The 21,856-nt window shown below is 31.8% G+C and overlaps 1 protein-coding gene across 1 annotated transcript; it reads right to left on the reverse strand.

Moving 5' to 3' along the window:
• Window positions 1-1,267: 1,267 nt before the first annotated feature.
• On the reverse strand, window positions 1,268-20,592 carry LOC142338275 (uncharacterized). Its single transcript, XM_075387953.1, has 5 exons — window positions 20,315-20,592; window positions 19,315-19,444; window positions 16,946-17,073; window positions 2,032-2,130; window positions 1,268-1,641 (listed from the first exon to the last, which is right to left on the reverse strand). Exons 1-5 carry the CDS (start codon window positions 20,346-20,348, stop codon window positions 1,370-1,372), a joined length of 663 nt encoding a protein of 220 aa, XP_075244068.1. The 5' UTR covers window positions 20,349-20,592; the 3' UTR covers window positions 1,268-1,369.
• Between the last annotated feature and the right edge of the window lie 1,264 nt (window positions 20,593-21,856).

Genomic DNA, 21,856 nt, shown 5'->3' on the forward strand with positions numbered 1-21,856 from the left:
GGTGTGAATTTTTTAGGAACGGAAAATTTTTACTTCTAAAAACTCAGGGTGAAATTAGATAGCGGTTAAGCTACAGTTGTGCTAAATGATGGCGGAATATTTATACATGTGTATGCTTAAGTGGTTAAAAGAGAGGCGAAAAGACACGACACCCAACTTCCAATGGTACTAATTCCCCCCACCCCAAGTCTGTCACACGTAGGCTATCAGAATGTCTCAATGGTTTAATTGAAATCAACTGTTTTTCACAATCAGGCTGCTTTCCCCAGACCAACTCTTTTTCAAGATCTGACAAGATTCTTGCGAATAACGTTTATCATTAAAGATGCATGATCCGGACGCTTATCATGCAGGAATCTTGTAAATTATTACAAGATAACCGTCCGGTTACGACTGGAGTGGCTAACAAAAACGTTCACAGAATTTCGATTAAAAATAAATTTTCTACAGAGTGTTTCAAAAATAGCTAAGATCACACTAGCACCGTAACAGTAAATGAGAACTTGGCGTTCAAATTAAAGCTCTAATGTGGAGAAATTTAAACCCGTAGTGTTATGAGCAAAACTCGAACAATTCAACGCAAATTATTCAATTTTTTTTGGCGGACCTGTTTCCTTTTGCTAGCTGGAATATAAAAGTTGATGTTATTGTAATTACCTTCTAATCGCATTGTTGTTGTTTATATTGTTGTTTATATTGTAAAAGTTACGTGACTGTTAAAATCTCTAAGACAATCTGGCATTAATCGAGAAAAGCGTTGCGGTTCGAGATTCGATTACGAATTTTGAGGTAATTTTAGCAGGGTTTACGTATCCTTGCTTGAAATACGAACTTGCAAATTTGAAATCCAACATTGTACAAAGACAAGCCTGCAACATTATGTTCTGTAATACTGTATGTTCAGTATAAAAACGACAGGAACGTTCGGTTTTTGTTCAACGACACGAAATCACACTCACCTGGTCTTGATTTGATCATGAAAAAAAAGTATATAAATAAGTTTTCTAGTGATTTCCTGTGGTTTGAAACCGAATACACCAATGGTTTCTTAGGTTTCAAAACCGATCATACCGACAATACGAAAAACACAGATAATTGCAAGGGCTTTCGTCGTTCTTGTCGAACCAGAACCGAACATACCGACGATTTTCTTACCTTTAAAAGTGGTGATTTATGGACTAGGGCAACGCGGTTCTCAATGAATGCTATACTTTCGTAGTGACCTCATCAGAGTCACGTGACCTATCCTCATGGAATGGCAGTTTATTTTGCGTCAAAGGAAACAGACCCGTAAAATTTAAAGTAACAAGGTGGCAAACAATTGCTAGAAATTATTTAGCATTGCAATAATCTAAAATTCCGATTATGTTTATGAAGTATTAGATGGCCTGACTGTAGCACCAATCACAAGTGCACCGGGGTATGGTGGCGGGTCTGAACTCGTCGGGTCGCGGTTGAGGTTGACAGCTTGACCTCGAGATGACCTGGTTTGACCCTGAGACTGACGTGAAGATGAGTTTTGGGCAGTCGAATTGTTCGGTTCTGAAGGGGGAGGAGGTGACCTGTAACCCCTTCTGGAGTAGGGTGGGGGTTGGAGTTGCCGATTGAGACTGCTGGTGCTGATCATTACGTCATCCGCATCTGAACAAGAATTATATTGAACTCGGAACTTCGCAAAAATTATAATAACTTGTCTTGTACAAGTCCTGCCAAAGGCTTGCAAACCGAAATGCAAGGCTCGGCCAGGACATGACAAATTCTGCTTCAAATCTTGGCCCAATAGCCCCGTTACACATAGGTGGGCTTAATAGCCCCGTTTACCTGTCCTCTCCGAGATACCTTTGATATGTAAATAATTTTAATTGATATATATTATGAATTATTTAATGTATTATGTAATTTATTAAATTGTTGATAATTTCTGTGATAAAGGAGAAATTTATTCTTTCTGTCTTTCTTTCTTTCTTTAGCCGGAACAAAAAAAACCAAATGTGCCAAAATCGTCTAAAGTAGGTGAAGAAATGTACATACTGAGATAATGACCACTTCCCCCCAATTGTGTCTCTTGCATGTTTATTATGGCAGTTTGGCTTCCACTCATTGCTTCGCTTGATTCAAGACCACCTCCACCTGTAAACAAATAAAAACAAAACTACCATAAACTTGGTTAAATCTGCAATCGGTTTCTGGTATTTTAAATCCATAAACCATGTTCAAACGACACAGTTATCAGTATCAAAGTTATCAGTTATTAGTTTCCATAGAAGTCAAATCAATCAGATCCTTTCCAAAATTGTTCCGCTGAAAAAAATTATAAAGGCAACCCAGGACGAGGTTTGGCGGTGAATTTTCGTCAGAAATGCGGTGAAATGCGGCGAATTATTTTTTTTCACCGCGTTCTCGGTAGCGGTGAATTATTTATTTTTTTCACCGCTTAATTCGATGAATTATTTTTTCACCGCATCTAGCCGTGAAAAAAATAATTCACCGCTACAGTGAACGCGGTGAAAATAAATAATTCCGCGCGATTTAAATATGAACTGATCAAAAAGTGGCAAATAGGGAAATTTTTTTGTTGTACATTATTGTATTTAAGCAAAGAAATGAAAACTCCAAGTTTTATTCGACATATTCAATGCCAATTTTCAAAAACCAGATGAAAAATTATCTTTTGAAACAGAAAGCTGAAGAATTTAAATTCTATTCCACCAACAAGGGTCTGTGAAGCAAGCTGATTACCCTAGTTAACTGATATTCGAGCGCAGCACTGTAATTATATGCAGTTGAATTTAACTTAAGGATGAATAATCGCGCAAACATTTTGAGAACCTTCACAGACGCTCTTCATTTCTGGTTTGAAGTTTTTTGACTATTATTAAGAGTTCAAAGTTATTTGAACTCAATGCGGAGTTTTTGGTTTGTTGATTAAGTTGCAAACGTTCGCAGCTATCATTGAATGAAAAGCGGTGTCGTTTTGAGTTGCTAATGAAGTCTCGTATGATCAAGTATGTCATATAGAAGAGAGCAAATGATTGTTTTATCACGCCCACAGTTTGAGTCTTTCGTGAACTTTTTAACGATCACATGAGTGCACCTGAAGTTTAAACGCGTCAGAGTTCATATCTTATGTGATCTTATGATCTCCTGGTATTTAGAGCAAAAGTGCTCTGGAGTGGTATTTCCATAAGTGAATCTGAGCAAAAAACTCAGTTTAGGTGTACATTAATTTATGAAAATTAAACAAAATTTTGTTTTTATCTAAAACTAAACAAATTTTCACAATTTAGCAGCTTTAATAATAAAGAGTTTTAACATTGAGCGAATCAGCGCTTTATCAGATAGGCAGTGAATAGAGATTAGGAAAAACCATCGAACCAATTCTCATTAGGACGTGATGAGGATTGTTAAAACTTTAGTAAGCTAAAAAAAATACGAAAGTTAAACCAAGAAAACGTAGCGAATTTTAGAATAAATACTCAATGACTGTAAGCTACGGTCAAACAAAAAAATGCCCTAGCAGCATTAATAACAGAAACACTAAAAATGAAAAAGCTTCAAAAATAGTCAAATTAACACATCTTTAAAAAGGGAGCTTGAAAAAATGAATATGGGGTTACTACATTGGTTTAAAAAACAACAAAGTAAGTTTTGTGGCTGCATATTTGATTGCTTTTATGATATAATAGCCAGAGTAAAAAAGATCTGTAGTGGTATATCTATAGGCTAGCAAATTGTCCTCGTTTTGCTTTCAATTACGAAAATTAAACAAAATTGTCTTGTAATATAAAAGTAAAGAGAATTTGTCAATTTAGCCGTTTTAATAATGGACAGTTTTAATAGTGAACAAGCCAACACTATCAGATAGGCAGTATATAGTGATTAAAACAGACCAGCAAACCTAATTCGTCTTAAGCATGAGAAAAGTAGTTATATAATAACTTACTATGCTAAAAACAATGAAATTTCAAGAAAACAGCGAATTTTAGAGTAAAAAACTTAATCGCTTTAAGGTATGGTCAAACCACAAAAATACCGTAACAGAATGCTTCAGGATTATTTACAGAGATGATAAAGTAAAAAAATCTCTTATTAATCAAAATTAACAAATCTATAGAAACAAACAGCATGAAAAAATGAATATGGGGATACTCCAATTGTTTATATTAAAAAATTAAATTTTGTTATATGTTTGATTGCGTTTATGATGTAAGTATCAGAATAAAAGTGCCCTGGAATGGTATATCTATAAGTAATTCTGCGGTCGCAGATCTTCTTCGGTGTTCGTTAAATTAAGGAAATTAAACAAAATTGAGTTGTTATCTAAAACTAAACAAATTTTCACAATTTAGCTGCTTTAATAATAGACAGTTTTAACATTGAGCGAATCAGCGCTTTATCAGATAGGCAGTGCATAGTGATTAGGAAAAGCCATCAACCCAATTCTCATTAGGACGTGATGAGAATTGTTAAAACTTTAGTAAGCTAAAAAATATATGAAAGTTAAAGCAAGAAAACGTAGCGAATTTTAGAATAAATACTCAATGACTGTAAGCTACGGTCAAACAAAAAAATGCCGTAGCAGCCTTAATAATAGAAACACTTAAAATGAAAAAGCTTCAAATATAGACAAATTAACACATCTTTAAAAAGGGAGCTTGAAAAAATGAATATGGGGTTACTACATTGGTTTAAAAAAAACAAAGTAAGTTTTGTTGCTGCATATTTGATTGCTTTTATGATACAATAGCCAGAGTAAGAAAGATCTGTAGTGGTATATCTATAGGCTAGCAAATTATCCTCGTTTTGCTTTCAATTACGGAAATTAAACAAAATTGTCTTTTTATATAAAAGTAAACAAAATTTGTCAATTTAGCCGTTTTAATAATAGACAGTTTTAATAGTGAACAAGCCAACACTATCAGATAGGCAGTATATAGTGATTAAGACAGACCAGCAAACCTAATTCGTCTTAAGCATGAGAAAAGTAGTTATATAATACCTTACTATGCTAAAAACAATGAAATTTCATGAAAACAGCGAATTTTAGAGTAAAAAACTTAATCGCTTTAAGGTATGGTCAAACCACAAAAAAACCGTAACAGAATGCTTCAGGATTATTCACAGAGATGATAAAGTAAAAAAATCTCTTGTTAATCAAATTAACAAATCTATGGAAACAAACAGCTTGAAAAAATGAATATGGGGATACTCCAATTGTTTATATTAAAAAAAATTATTTTGTTATTTGTTTGATTGCGTTTATGATGTAAGGACTGGAAAAAAATTGCCCTGGAATGGTATATTTATTAGTATTTCTGAGGTCGCAAATCTTCTTCGGTATTCACTAAATTAATGAAATTAAACAAAATTGATTTGTTATCTAAAACTAAACAAATTTTCACAATTTAGCAGCTTTAATAATAGACAGTTTTAACATTGAGCAAATCAGCGCTTTATCAGATAGGCAGTGCATAGTGATTAGGAAAAGCCATCGAACCAATTTTCATTAGGACGTGATGAGGATTGTTAAAACTTTAGTAAGCTAAAAAAATATGAAAGTTAAACCAAGAAAACGTAGCGAATTTTAGAATAAATACTCAATGACTGTAAGCTACGGTCAAACAAAAAAATGCCGTAGCAGCATTAATAACAGAAACATTAAAAATAAAAAAATTCAAAAAATAATCAAATTAACACATCATTAAAAAGGCAGCTTGAAAAAATTAATATGGGGTTACTACATTGGTTTTTTTTTTAAAAAAACAAAATAGGTTTTGTTGCTGCATATTTGATTGCTTTTATGATATAATAGCCAGAGTAAGAAAGATCTGTAATGGTATATCTATAAGCTAGCAAATTGTCCTGGTTTTGCTTTCAATTACGGAAACTAAACAAAATTGTCTTGTTATCAGAAGTAAACAAAATTTCTCATTTTAGCCGTTTTAATAATAGACAGTTTTAATAGTGAACAGGCCAACACTATCAGATAGGCAGTATATAGTGATTAAGACAGACCAGCAAACCCAATTCGTCTTAAGCATGAGAAAAATAGTTATATAATACCTTACTATGCTAAAAAAAATGAAATTTCAGGAAAACAGCGAATTTTAGAGTAAAAAAAATTAATCGCTTTAAGGTATGGTCAAACCACAAAAATACCGTAACAGAATGCTTCAGGATTATTCACAGAGATGATAAAGTAAAAAATCTCTTGTTTATCAAATTAACAAATCTATAGAAACAAACAGCATGAGAAAATGAATATGGGGATACTCCAATTGTTTATATTAAAAAAACAAATTTTGTTATATGTTTGATTGCGTTTATGATGTAAGTATCAGAATAAAAGTGCCCTGGAATGTTATATATATATATATATATATATATATATATATATATATATATATATATATATATAAGTACTTCTGAGGTCGCAAATCTTCTTCGGTGTTCATTAAATTAAAGAAATTAAACAAAATTGAGTTGTTATCTAAAAGTAGGGAGAGAAAATCTCTAATAAATTTTGAAAACAGAAAAACCTCTGGTAATAATCTTACAACTATTAAAAAAATATCTCTGACCTTTAGATCATAAAAGCAATCAATTATGCAACAAGAATTATTTTCAAGAAATACACTGGAGTATGCCTATATTCCATTTTTCAAGCTGGATGCTTTATAGATTTGGTCATTTGATCAACCGAAGGCATTTTTTACTTTTTAGCATTTCTGTAATCAATTCTGAAATGTTTTGTTAAGTATTTTTTGGATTTGACCGTACCTTAGTGTGATTAAGTATATACTCTGAACTTTGCTGTTTTTTTTGTTGAAATTTCCTTGTTTTAAGCGTATTAACCTATTATATAACAATCATTAACATGACCTGATGAGAATTGGTTCGGTGACCTGACCAAATCACTATACACTTCCTATCTCATCGAGTGTTTACTTTTCCACTATTTAAACTGCTCTTATTAAAGCCCTTAAATTTTGAAACTTTGTTAGCAAAAAATCAATAATCTTTCGGATAAACGTATTTAATAATTTTTTAAAAGGGTTAAACCTAAAACTGTGTAAATCTATTGTATTTAATTCTATGAGCTGGCAGAAACCACCTCTGCAAAGCTAACATAGTTTTGTTCACCAAAATAGAATTGAAACCTTTTTAATATCTATAACTTTTAATATGTTTTCAAAATTCACATCTAACAACATTTGCGATTGTTCCTTCTAAAAGTTAAAAGAGTACAAGAAAAAATTGAATGTTTTTAATGACTAGCAGTTCTTTCTTGATGTCTTAGTTATGTCATACTGAATCTACTTAACGTAACTACAAAAATGCCCACAAAATTTCTGCAAAATTAGAATTTACAATTCAAATAGAAAAAATATAAATGCTCTGCAAATAAGAGTGCTGTAACACATATAAAATAAATCGGATTCCTTTGACTTTTCTGAGCACTTAGGTAAATATCAACTTTCACCTGCTGGAATTAATTTTATCAAGCAAATATATTGAACATGAAGGAAAAGGTCAAAGCAAAATTAGTTTCAATTTCAACACTAAAATTCATCAAACAGTTCACAAAACAAAAAGTAAAAAAAAGCTACGATGGACTTCAATTAAAACAGCGAGTTTTTTTTTGGGTATGAAACATTAGACTTCTTTGGAAGCGAGTTGAATGCTACTAAAAGTACACTAGATATATGAGGTAGAACTAACACTTAAGCAGAAGAGTGAAAAACAAATTGACTCGGCAAAACCTAAAAAGTCAGCATTTCCCTGACAATATTATTAACTTCATAAATGATACTACGAGAAAATTAATTCTCAATAAAACTTTGATATAATGGTTCATTTTAAGTTAAGGATTAATAGTCGAATTTAAAATGAGTGCCCGAGCAACACAAGCTGTATGATTTTTGACAAACTATTTTCTTAAAATGTACAAAAACAGGAGTTTGTGTGTAAACAATTTTTTGTGCAAAAGTTACGAATGACGGATTTTGAGGAAATTTGCGGGATCATTGTTATCATGTTTTTATTAATGTAATCAAAAAATTGTCAACATATTTCTGATGATCAAAATAGCATTGAAAATCATTCAACTCTATTGAGTATTTGATCAGAGTAAATATGTTTTTTTTTAATATCGTGAAAGAAAATGATTTGCAATATTCTGCCAATAAAACTTAACGTTGGATACAACTCATGCTATTTTTCAGTTTTAGAGATTTAACGTTTGTGCTTAGCGAACCAAACATTTATGTTTTTTGGACAAAATTGCTGTGGCTCTTTGTCTTCTTCTGAAAGACCTCAAATTGTTTTTTTTCCACAAAAGTTTGTCTATATACCTCTTGCAAAACTTAAATCAAAGTTTCTGAAAAAACTGCTGTAGAAAATATCAAATCTGTTTGGCATTTTTGACTGGACAGAGTTGACTGGACGGATATCAGATCGTAAGAAATGGAAACAAGCAAATTTTGTAATAAAGTTTTTAAAAATTAGGGAGACGAATGTGTGTTATAACATCGTGGTCTCGTTAAACAAAATTTCCTCTGAAGGGGACCGGACTTTGCTATCAGCTGGATTCCTTTTTTCTGATGAGAGCTATCGGAATTCAGATGAGTCTCTGATCAGAACGCTGCCGTAACAAAATGCTTCAGAATTATTCACAGAGATGATAATGTAAAAAATCTCTTGTTTATCAAATTAACAAATCTATAGAAACAAACAGCATGAAAAAATGATTATGGGGATACTCCAATTGTTTATATTAAAAAAAATAAATTTTGTTATATGTTTGATTGCGTTTATGATGTAAGTATCAGAATAAAAGTGCCCTGGAATGGTATATATATATATATATATATATATATATATATATATATATATATACATATACATATATAAGTACTTCTGAGGTCGCAAATCTTCTTCGGTGTTCATTAAATTAAAGAAATTAAACAAAATTGAGTTGTTATCTAAAAGTAGGGAGAGAAAATCTCCAATAAATTTTGAAAACAGAAAAACCTCTGGTAATAATCTTACAACTATTAAAAACAATATCTCTGACCTTTAGATCATAAAAGCAATCAATTATGCAACAAGAATTATTTTCAAGAAATACACTGGAGTATGCCTATATTCCATTTTTTAAGCTGGATGCTTTATAGATTTGGTCATTTGATCAACCGAAGGCATTTTTTACTTTTTAGCATTTCTGTTATCAATTCTGAAATGTTTTGTTAAGTATTTTTTGGATTTGACCGTACCTTAGTGTGATTAAGTATATACTCTGAACGTTGCTGTTTTTTTGTTGAAATTTCCTTGTTTTAAGCGTATTAACCTATTAGATAACAATCATTAACATGACCTGATGAGAAATGGTTCGGTGACCTGACCAAATCACTATACACTTCCTATCTCATCGAGTGTTTACTTTTCCACTATTTAAACTGCTCTTATTAAAGCCCTTAAATTTTGAAACTTTGTTAGCAAAAAATCAATAATCTTTCGGATAAACGTATTTAATAATTTTTTAAAAGGGTTAAACCTAAAACTGTGTAAACCTATTGTATTTAATTTTATGAGCTGGCAGAAACCACCTCTCCAAAGCTAACATAATTTTGTTCACCAAAATAGAATTGAAACCTTCTTAATATCTATATTTTTAATATGTTTTCAAAATTCACATCTAACAACATTTGCGATTGTTCCTTCTAAAAGTTAAAAGAGTGCAAGAAGAAATTGAATGTTTTTAATGACTAGCAGTTCTTTCTTGATGTCTTAGTTATGTCATACTGAATCTACTTAACGTAACTACAAAAATGCCTACAACATTTCTGCAAAATTAAAATTTACAATTCAAATAGAAAAAATATAAATGCTCTGCAAATAAGAGTGCTGTAACACATATAAAATAAATCGGATTCCTTTGACTTTTCTGAGCACTTAGGTAAATACCAACTTTCACCTGCTGGGATTAATTTTATCAAGCAAATATATTGAACAATGAAATTTCATGAAAACAGCGAATTTTAGAGTAAAAAACTTAATCGCTTTAAGGTATGGTCAAACCACAAAAAAACCGTAACAGAATGCTTCAGGATTATTCACAGAGATGATAAAGTAAAAAAATCTTTTGTTAATCAAATTAACAAATCTATGGAAACAAACAGCTTGAAAAAATGAATATGGGGTTACTCCAATTGTTTATATTAAAAAAAATTATTTTGTTATTTGTTTGATTGCGTTTATGATGTAAGGATTGGAAAAAAATTGCCCTGGAATGGTATATTTATTAGTATTTCTGAGGTCGCAAATCTTCTTCGGTATTCACTAAATTAATGAAATTAAACAAAATTGATTTGTTATCTAAAACTAAACAAATTTTCACAATTTAGCAGCTTTAATAATAGACAGTTTTAACATTGAGCAAATCAGCGCTTTATCAGATAGGCAGTGCATAGTGATTAGGAAAAGCCATCGAACCAATTTTCATTAGGACGTGATGAGGATTGTTAAAACTTTAGTAAGCTAAAAAAATATGAAAGTTAAACCAAGAAAACGTAGCGAATTTTAGAATAAATACTCAATGACTGTAAGCTACGGTCAAACAAAAAAAATGCCGTAGCAGCATTAATAACAGAAACATTAAATATAAAAAAAATTCAAAAAATAATCAAATTAACACATCATTAAAAAGGCAGCTTGAAAAAATTAATATGGGGTTACTACATTGGTTTTTTTTTAAAAAAAACAAAATAGGTTTTGTTGCTGCATATTTGATTGCTTTTATGATATAATAGCCAGAGTAAGAAAGATCTGTAATGGTATATCTATAAGCTAGCAAATTGTCCTGGTTTTGCTTTCAATTACGGAAACTAAACAAAATTGTCTTGTTATCAGAAGTAAACAAAATTTCTCATTTTAGCCGTTTTAATAATAGACAGTTTTAATAGTGAACAGGCCAACACTATCAGATAGGCAGTATATAGTGATTAAGACAGACCAGCAAACCTAATTCGTCTTAAGCATGAGAAAAATAGTTATATAATACCTTACTATGCTAAAAAAATGAAATTTCAAGAAAACAGCGAATTTTAGAGTAAAAAACTTAATCGCTTTAAGGTATGGTCAAACCACAAAAATACCGTAACAGAATGCTTCAGGATTATTCACAGAGATGATAAAGTAAAAAATCTCTTGTTAATCAAATTAACAAATCTATAGAAACAAACAGCATGAAAAAATGAATATGGGGATACTCCAATTGTTTATATTAAAAAAACAAATTTTGTTATATGTTTGATTGCGTTTATGATGTAAGTATCAGAATAAAAGTGCCCTGGAATGTTATATATATATATATATATATATGTATATATATATATATATATATATATATATATATATATATATATATATAAGTACTTCTGAGGTCGCAAATCTTCTTCGGTGTTCATTAAATTAAAGAAATTAAACAAAATTGAGTTGTTATCTAAAAGTAGGGAGAGAAAATCTCTAATAAATTTTGAAAACAGAAAAACCTCTGGTAATAATCTTACAACTATTAAAAAAAATATCTCTGACCTTTAGATCATAAAAGCAATCAATTATGCAACAAGAATTATTTTCAAGAAATACACTGGAGTATGCCTATATTCCATTTTTCAAGCTGGATGCTTTAAAGATTTGGTCATTTGATCAACCGAAGGCATTTTTTACTTTTTAGCATTTCTGTTATCAATTCTGAAATGTTTTGTTAAGTATTTTTTGGATTTGACCGTACCTTAGTGTGATTAAGTATATACTCTGAACTTTGCTGTTTTTTTGTTGAAATTTCCTTGTTTTAAGCGTATTAACCTATTATATAACAATCATTAACATGACCTGATGAGAATTGGTTCGGTGACCTGACCAAATCACTATACACTTCCTATCTCATCGAGTGTCTACTTTTCCATTATTTAAACTGCTCTTATTAAAGCCCTTAAATTTTGAAACTTTGTTAGCAAAAAATCAATAATCTTTCGGATAAACGTATTTAATAATTTTTTAAAAGGGTTAAACCTAAAACTGTGTAAATCTATTGTATTCAATTCTATGAGCTGGCAGAAACCACCTCTGCAAAGCTAACATAGTTTTGTTCACCAAAATAGAATTGAAACCTTTTTAATATCTATAACTTTTAATATGTTTTCAAAATTCACATCTAACAACATTTGCGATTGTTCCTTCTAAAAGTTAAAAGAGTACAAGAAAAAATTGAATGTTTTTAATGACTAGCAGTTCTTTCTTGATGTCTTAGTTATGTCATACTGAATCTACTTAACGTAACTACAAAAATGCCCACAAAATTTCTGCAAAATTAGAATTTACAATTCAAATAGAAAAAATATAAATGCTCTTTTTAAATAAGAGTGCTGTAACACATATAAAATAAATCGGATTCCTTTGACTTTTCTGAGCACTTAGGTAAATATCAACTTTCACCTGCTGGAATTAATTTTATCAAGCAAACATATTGAACATGAAGGAAAAGGTCAAAGCAAAATTAGTTTCAATTTCAACACTAAAATTCATCAAACAGTTCACAAAACAAAAAGTAAAAAAAGCTACGATGGACTTCAATTAAAACAGCGAGTTTTTTTGGGTATGAAACATTAGACTTCTTTGGAAGCGAGTTGAATGCTACTAAAAGTACACTAGATATATGAGGTAGAATTAACACTTAAGCAGAAGAGTGAAAAACAAATTGACTCGGCAAAACCTAAAACGTCAGCATTTCCCTGACAATATTATTAACTTCATAAATGATACTACGAGAAAATTAATTCTCAATAAAACTTTGATATAATGGTTCATTTTAAGCTAAGGATTAATAGTCGAATTTAAAATGAGTGCCCGAGCAACACAAGCTGTATGATTTTTGACAAACTATTTTCTTAAAATGTACAAAAACAGGAGTTTGTGTGTAAACAATTTTTTGTGCAAAAGTTACCAATGACGGATTTTGAGGAAATTTGCGGGATCATTGTTATCATGTTTTTATTAATGTAATCAAAAAATTGTCAACATATTTCTGATGATCAAAATAGCATTGAAAATCATTCAACTCTATTGAGTATTTGATCAGAGTAAATATGTTTTTTTTAATATCGTGAAAGAAAATGATTTGCAATATTCTGCCAATAAAACTTAACGTTGGATACAACTCATGCTATTTTTCAGTTTTAGAGATTTAACGTTTGTGCTTAGCGAACCAAACATTTATGTTTTTTGGACAAAATTGCTGTGGCTCTTTGTCTTCTTCTGAAAGACCTCAAATTGTTTTTTTTCCACAAAAGTTTGTCTATATACCTCTTGCAAAACTTAAATCAAAGTTTCTGAAAAAACTGCTGTAGAAAATATCAAATCTGTTTGGCATTTTTGACTGGACAGAGTTGACTGGACGGATATCAGATCGTAAGAAATGGAAACAAGCAAATTTTGTAATAAAGTTTTTAAAAATTAGGGAGACGAATGTGTGTTATAACATCGTGGTCTCGTTAAACAAAATTTCCTCTGAAGGGGACCGGACTTTGCTATCAGCTGGATTCCTTTTTTCTGATGAGAGCTATCGGAGTTCAGATGAGTCTCTGATCAGAACGCTGCCGTAACAAAATGCTTCAGGATTATTCACAGAGATGATAATGTAAAAAATCTCTTGTTTATCAAATTAACAAATCTATAGAAACAAACAGCATGAAAAAATGATTATGGGGATACTCCAATTGTTTATATTAAAAAAATAAATTTTGTTATATGTTTGATTGCGTTTATGATGTAAGTATCAGAATAAAAGTGCCCTGGAATGGTATATATATATATATATATATATATATATTTATATATATATATATATATATATATATATATATATATATATATATATATATATACATATATAAGTACTTCTGAGGTCGCAAATCTTCTTCGGTGTTCATTAAATTAAAGAAATTAAACAAAATTGGGTTGTTATCTAAAAGTAGGGAGAGAAAATCTCCAATAAATTTTGAAAACAGAAAAACCTCTGGTAATAATCTTACAACTATTAAAAACAATATCTCTGACCTTTAGATCATAAAAGCAATCAATTATGCAACAAGAATTATTTTCAAGAAATACACTGGAGTATGCCTATATTCCATTTTTCAAGCTGGATGCTTTATAGATTTGGTCATTTGATCAACCGAAGGCATTTTTTACTTTTTAGCATTTCTGTTATCAATTCTGAAATGTTTTGTTAAGTATTTTTTGGATTTGACCGTACCTTAGTGTGATTAAGTATATACTCTGAACTTTGCTGTTTTTTGTTGAAATTTCCTTGTTTTAAGCGTATTAACCTATTATATAACAATCATTAACATGACCTGATGAGAATTGGTTCGGTGACCTGACCAAATCACTATACACTTCCTATCTCATCGAGTGTTTACTTTTCCACTATTTAAACTGCTCTTATTAAAGCCCTTAAATTTTGAAACTTTGTTAGCAAAAAATCAATAATCTTTCGGATAAACGTATTTAATAATTTTTTAAAAGGGTTAAACCTAAAACTGTGTAAACCTATTGTATTTAATTTTATGAGCTGGCAGAAACCACCTCTCCAAAGCTAACATAAATTTGTTCACCAAAATAGAATTGAAACCTTCTAAATATCTATATTTTTAATATGTTTTCAAAATTCACATCTAACAACATTTGCGATTGTTCCTTCTAAAAGTTAAAAGAGTGCAAGAAGAAATTGAATGTTTTTAATGACTAGCAGTTCTTTCTTGATGTCTTAGTTATGTCATACTGAATCTACTTAACGTAACTACAAAAATGCCCACAACATTTCTGCAAAATTAAAATTTACAATTCAAATAGATAAAATATAAATGCTCTGCAAATAAGAGTGCTGTAACACATATAAAATAAATCGGATTCCTTTGACTTTTCTGAGCACTTAGGTAAATATCAACTTTCACCTGCTGGAATTAATTTTATCAAGCAAATATATTGAACATGAAGGAAAAGGTCAAAGCAAAATTAGTTTCAATTTCAACACTAAAATTCATCAAACAGTTCACAAAACAAAAAGTAAAAAAAAAGCTACGATGGACTTCAATTAAAACAGCGAGTTTTTTTTGGGTATGAAACATTAGACTTCTTTGGAAGCGAGTTGAATGCTACTAAAAGTACACTAGATATATGAGGTAGAACTAACACTTAAGCAGAAGAGTGAAAAACAAATTGACTCGGCAAAACCTAAAACGTCAGCATTTCCCTGACAATATTATTAACTTCATAAATGATACTACGAGAAAATTAATTCTCAATAAAACTTTGATATAATGGTTCATTTTAAGCTAAGGATTAATAGTCGAATTTAAAATGAGTGCCCGAGCAACACAAGCTGTATCATTTTTGACAAACTATTTTTTTTAAAATGTACAAAAACAGAAGTTTGTGTGTAAACAATTTTTTGTGCAAAAGTTACCAATGACGGATTTTGAGGAAATTTGCGGGATCATTGTTATCATGTTTTTATTAATGTAATCAAAAAATTGTCAATATATTTCTGATGATCAAAATAGCATTGAAAATCATTCAACTCTATTGAGTATTTGATCAGAGTAAATATGTTTTTTTTTTAATATCGTTAAAGAAAATGATTTGCAATATTTTGCCAATAAAACTTAACGTCGGATACAACTCATGCTATTTTTCAGTTTTAGAGATTTAACGTTTGTGCTTAGCGAACCAAACATTTATGTTTTTGGACAAAATTGCTGTGGCTCTTTGTCTTCTTCTGAAAGACCACAAATTGTTTTTTTTTCCACAAAAGTTTGTCTATATACCTCTTGCAAAACTTAAATCAAAGTTTCTGAAAAAACTGCTGTAGAAAATATCAAATTTGTTTGGCATTTTTGACTGGACAGAGTTGACTGGACGGATATCAGATCGTAAGAAATGGAAACAAGCAAATTTTGTAATAAGGTTTTTAAAATTTAGGGAGACGAATGTGTGTTATAACATCGTGGTCTCGTTAAACAAAATTTCCTCTGAAGGGGACCGGACTTTGCTATCAGCTGGATTCCTTTTTTCTGATGAGAGCTATTGGAGTTCAGATGAGTCTCTGATCAGAACGCTGCTTTATTGTTACCTCTTGGCTGAGCCAACATCTCTAAGTTAAAAGAAATGAAAAAAAATAAGCGCTCGAAATGGTCCCTGATCAGACCCAATTGCGCTCGAAAACATTTCTGATCAGCCTCAAGTGCGCTCGAATGCGCTTCTGATCAGACCCAATTGCGCTCGAACCGTTTATGATCAGACTCAAGTGCGCTCGAACCGTTTATGATCAGACTCAAGTGCGCTCGAATACGCCTATGATCAGACTTTTCAGACCAAATTGACCTCTGACCAGACCAACTCAAGACCAATGTCCAGACTGTAGTGCGCTCGAGCTTCCGTCCAGACCCTGTAATTTCGGTCTGGGAACACATGAGTGTGCGCTCGATTGGGTCTGATCATAAAGCAGTTTGGGTCTGCACCTCAACCTGGGTAGAGCGAGAATATAAGGTATAGTTAGAAATACAGTGTCTTAAATTATTAAGATTGTTAGGAAATGTTTAATGGTTCTTTTGTGAAACTTTGAGGTCTTGTTTGAATTACATATTCTGGAGCCCGCAGATTTTTTTTAAATTTAGTTGATCTACCTTAGGAGAAATTTTTGTTAATTTGCTTTTCGTTGAGTAAGAGTTACTCAAAGTGCAAAGGCAACAGATATTGTTGGAATGCACATTTTAAAAAATATTTCCGGCCAGTAATGTTTTAACCTTTGGTTATATTCGTGAAATTTATATTTTTGAAATGAAAAAAAGACGTCTCTTATATACGAATTGAAATTTAGAACCTGAATGAGACTGTTGTTTGTCTGAGCAGAAAGAAGAGCACCCTGATATACAGCAGATGAAGGCAATGATGAGAAAGGGACTGCACACTACGAAGATTCCTATCGCCAACAGAGTCCACCCAAGTGTCCTAAGAAGACATTGGGTCAATATGCAATAATCATCGATTTTTCTTACTGGAATTCCAACATCTCTCAGTAAAAAAACGAAATAACGAAAGAACAAAATGCGCTCAAAACCTTCTCTGATCAGACTAATCTGCGCTTGAATCCGCCTCAGGTCAGACAATCCCAGAAGGAAATGACCTCAATGACCTCTGATCTGACCATAACCATCCGGAAGGGACCTCTTATCAGACCATTTGCAGGTCGAAGTAACCTCTGATCACCCGGACTTAACGTCAAGTCTTAATCATTACTGATTCAGCTAAAGTAAAAGTCTTGGATAAGTACTGTATCAGAGCTCGAATCATGCCACTTCTTAGACATGGCACGTCTTAAATCAATTCTTAAGTCTCGACAAGTCTTGGGTCAATTTTTGAGCAGAGTTTTTATTGTTGGTTTGCATTCGTTTCTTAATGAATGAAGAAGGCCCCCACAGTGGCTTGCCTAAAAAGCTCTCCAAGTTGAAAAAGAAGCAAAGGTCAACGCGAGCACTTCCGCAAAGTTCACTTAATAGAGAATGAAAAAAAAGATGTTGCCCAAAGATACCAATCACGGCCAATTTTTTCAGCCCCATGAAAAATGTTTGGTTTTCGGGATTAAAATATGGGACATATTAAGATGGTATATGCTCAATTCAGGAATACCTTTGTCAGAATAACAAATTTCTCGCGAAAAAATGACCAACATTTGCTAATTTTGAAATAAATTAATTATACTAAAATAAATTAATTAATAAAACTCAACTTTGCTTATTAACTTCTCAATAAGAAAGACTTGTCAAGTCTTGGTCGAGACTTGATTCAAGACTCGTCAGGTCGTGGCCATGACTTGACTCAAGACTTGTAATTCAATGGAGAAGTACTGATCAAGACTTGAAATTCGTTAAATTCATCTACGGAAAAGCACGTTTTAAAAGTACTGCTAATGAAAATGAAACTCTACTGTTAAGAAAAAAATTTATTTAGTATAACATTAGTGCATATTTCTGACTGAATTGATGGATTTAGACAGCTTTCCATAAGAAACGTCGTGGTCTTCAGTTAATCGAAATTTCCACGGGGAGGAGCATTTGCTGTCAGCTGGACCTTTTTGGTTCAGAACAAAGCCATCAGAACTCTAGATATGTCTCTGAACAGAATGCTGCTTCTTTGCTGCGTTTTGGCAAAACCAAAATCTCTCAGAAAAAAAAAACAAAAAATTGATAGAAAAAAATGCGCCTAAAGTGGTCTCTGATCAGACCCAATTGTGCTCAAAGTCTCTGATCAAACTAATTTGCGCCTGAATCCGCCTCTGATCAAACCAACCCAGACGGAAATGACCTGTGACCAAACCCTTACCATCCGGAAGTGATCTCTGATTACACCGTCCCTAGACCGAAGTGACATCTGATCAAACTATTGTGCACTCAAACCAAATCCCAGACCGTGTAATATTGGTCTGGAAACACATCGTGTGCGTTGGACTTGGTTCTGATCAGAGGTCACTTCAATTTGGAACCTCAACCTGGGAAATCAATAATTTCGATTGCCTTGTTTTTTACGATAAATGTTATAATAGCATCAGAACACAATATTTTATATATTTTGAGTTTCTCATTTCAATTCTTCGGAGATAGTGAAAAGTTTGTCTATAAAGTGCAATATGTTAATAAATATTTGAAAGTCCGATCCAGGTTTTGAACAAAGACATCAAAATTTAACTCTTAGCTCTGTCATTGTCGTCTTGTAGAGCTGTTTTCCCAAGAGATACTCCCATAGATTATTTTTTGACTCCCTTGAAAATTTACTCGGAAACGCTAGCGTTATTTATAAAATTTTCTTACTGCCTCACAAAATTCGAGTGAAATTGATTCAAAATTATAGATATCACTGGATAGTGATGACGATAAGGATGTCCTAATAATTGCTTTCAGTATCAACAGACATAAAGAGAAAATTTGGAAATTTAGATTATCAAAAGAGTCAGATAATCATAAAGAAGTTAAGAAAAAGTAAAGAAAAATAATTTCAAAATAGGTCAGGCGTAGTGAGGGCCGTAGGGCCCCGTTGCCTGTCCTTTCCGAGTATCAGTTGTATTTGTTTCCTGTCTGACTGTCAATTTGTGTTTATGATACAAAGGATAAATTAATTCTTCTTCTTCTTCATCTTCAACCATCTACTTTTAGACACTAAAAAAAGAGCTGAAAAATGCGAGAGATGGGAACTTGCGTCATTTTGAAGCAGGAATCTTTACATGATCCATCGCAGCATCTGTCTCCAGAATTGCCAGAGTGGGTCACAGAACAGTCTCCATCCGTTCTACAGTCTAGGGAGATTGTGCACCCTATCAGAACACTACCTGCAAACAATAAACAGTGAGACCCGGGTCGGGTTGTCAGCGCCCGGGTCGAGGAGGTTTTTGGGTGAATTTTTGTGAGAAATGCGGTGAATGCGGTGAATTTTTGTAAGAAATGCAGTTATTGCGGAGAATGCGGTGAAAAAAAAGTATTTTACCGCATTTCTTACGAAAATTCACCGCTAAACCTCGACCCGGGCGGATGTAAGCGGATAATTTTGCAAGAATTCTGCTGAATGCGTAGAAATTATGAACGAAATGTGCTTAATGCCTTGAATGTTATTTTTTGGCGATGAATTTTCAGAAAATGAATTTTTTTAACATGGTTACATTTTGTTACAAATGCGTACGCATTTGTAACTAAGTTTTAGTACGTTTTTTAGCACATTTACAAAAAATACTCACTTCGAAAAAACATGAAATTTGCTTTCGGTACATTTCATATAAAAATTCAAAATATCAGATGATAACAGCATTAACGATGAATGCTTCAGTTTCGACTCGGTGAAAATTTGCAAGGGAATTTTGTGAGAAAATTTATAATTTTACAAGGAATTAAATTATTTTTTTGCTTACTCATTCAGATGAAAAACTGTTTTAACCATTTTCACACAATTTTGTTTTTTTGAGGGCTATTTCTGCCCCTTCAACTGATATCCCCTTCAACTGATATAAAAATTTTTCCAAACTCGATGACTGCTCGAATAAAAAGTTGAACTGTTTTGTGTAAAAACCAACTGCAAATATCGGAGCATTTGGCCAAGTTAAGCAAAGTTGCTTTGATGAGCGGCAATGTCCTAAATTAGTAACGAAACTGCAAAATTTTAAACCTCAAAACCCCCGTAAATCTCCAAACTTGGCTTCTGAACTTACTGAAGAGTAGAAATTGCGTCATTCGTAACTCCATCAAAACAATGACAAGCTAATAAATAATAAACCTAATAACTAGTTTTGATACAAGAAGAAAATAAAAATTTTGAACAAGTGAATTTAAATTGTAATCGAGAAAAATGAAAAGCGGTGATTTTTGTACAAATAATAAATCAAAGAGATGTATTTTCATTGCTTGGTTGTTTCTAATTTGGCCCTTTAAAAGCCAATTCAGCTCAATAACGATCGTTCAAAATTTCAAAGTATGTATAAAAAGTTAGTCTTTGACGCAGGACTGTACAATGTTAAATATCTTTTAGCGTCTGGTTTGAATTCTTTTGCATTATACAACAAAAGTTAATCGTAATATAATGAAGTTTGAAAACTATATACGCTTTGACTAATTTTTAAACAATAGTTATCGGGGTCATAAAATAGTGAAAAAAGTGAGAATTTTTAAGAGGTCAATAATGCGCAAAATAATTTGTTTTTCACAATAATTGCTTTATTCTATAATCTGCTGATGTGGAATGCCCCACCCATGTGTTCTGCATTTTGAGTTCAATACTTTTAAAATAAATACAACGAGCAAGGAACTAAATGACTAGAGAAACGCTTAAAACTATTTTTAAAAATTTGAACTTGGTTTCTGTTCTGTTTATGCAATCCTAACACAACCGGGACGTGAAGATCTTAAAGTTAATACTCTCTTTCAGAGTACCTGATAGAAAGTAACTGAGATTTATTCAAAATCAGTTGTTCAAAATAAATATTTTAAAGGGAAAGTAATTGGTGAAATTTAATACAGTGTAGTACAGTTCCGCAAGAAAGTTAATTTTGTCAACTTTTATGGCCTAGGGACAAGTAAAAGGCCCTCTTCAATCTGGCATAATTGAAAATATGCACAAAAGCGAACAATGTGAACTTTCAATTAATAATCATTACTGTTAAGTAACGATGAAATATTCTGACATTTATGTTCCCTTCAGTAGTTTATCACCCTCTTTCTGAATTTTTTTAAAGCCAGGTGTGTCAATTTCGTTCCGTTCAAAAATTGACCTGCTGCGAGATATAAGAGCTATATCCTTCTTTATGGTCATCTTTGATTGTTATGAGCAACAAAGAAAGCAAGAAAATAATTGCATTAATTTTGAAATTCGTCAACATCTTTGCTAATTATGAATGCAATTGTTGTTTACAAGATAGCATTTGCTATAACTTCGGTATAGCAAATAGTGAGTTACCAGATAATTTTTTTCAATTAAGGTTTAAGTAAAACAATTGAGGACTGTACCTAAGTGTTCAGTTTGTACCAGTCAATTGGAGTTGTTTTTTGAAAATTAGTGTACTGCATTGAAAATAGGGTTCTTTCTGCGTAAGAAAAGTGAACGAATTCCAATTTGCAAGTGATCATTTTTAGCAAAAACAAATTTTTCCGAACAAATATGCTACTGAGTAATAGGCACAATTTTTTTCACAAAGGATTGTGGAAATTTGTTTGATGAAAGCTGAGCTCGTCACATTCTGACAGAAAAATTCTTTCTT

Source organism: Convolutriloba macropyga, chromosome 4 (assembly GCF_964194025.1).
Source record: "Convolutriloba macropyga chromosome 4, txConMacr16.3, whole genome shotgun sequence".
Classification (NCBI taxonomy): Eukaryota; Metazoa; Xenacoelomorpha; order Acoela; family Convolutidae; genus Convolutriloba; species Convolutriloba macropyga.

Coding starts and splice junctions, on each gene's coding strand:
- LOC142338275 (XM_075387953.1), bottom strand. CDS start 20,348: ATGGAGTTACGAATGACGCAATTTCTACTCTTCA. Junction 19,445..20,314: donor GACGCAATTTCTACTCTTCA/GTAAGTTCAGAA, acceptor TATTGTTTGCAG/GTAGTGTTCTGATAGGGTGC. Junction 2,131..16,945: donor CAAACAACAGTCTCATTCAG/GTTCTAAATTTC, acceptor ATTTGTTTACAG/GTGGAGGTGGTCTTGAATCA.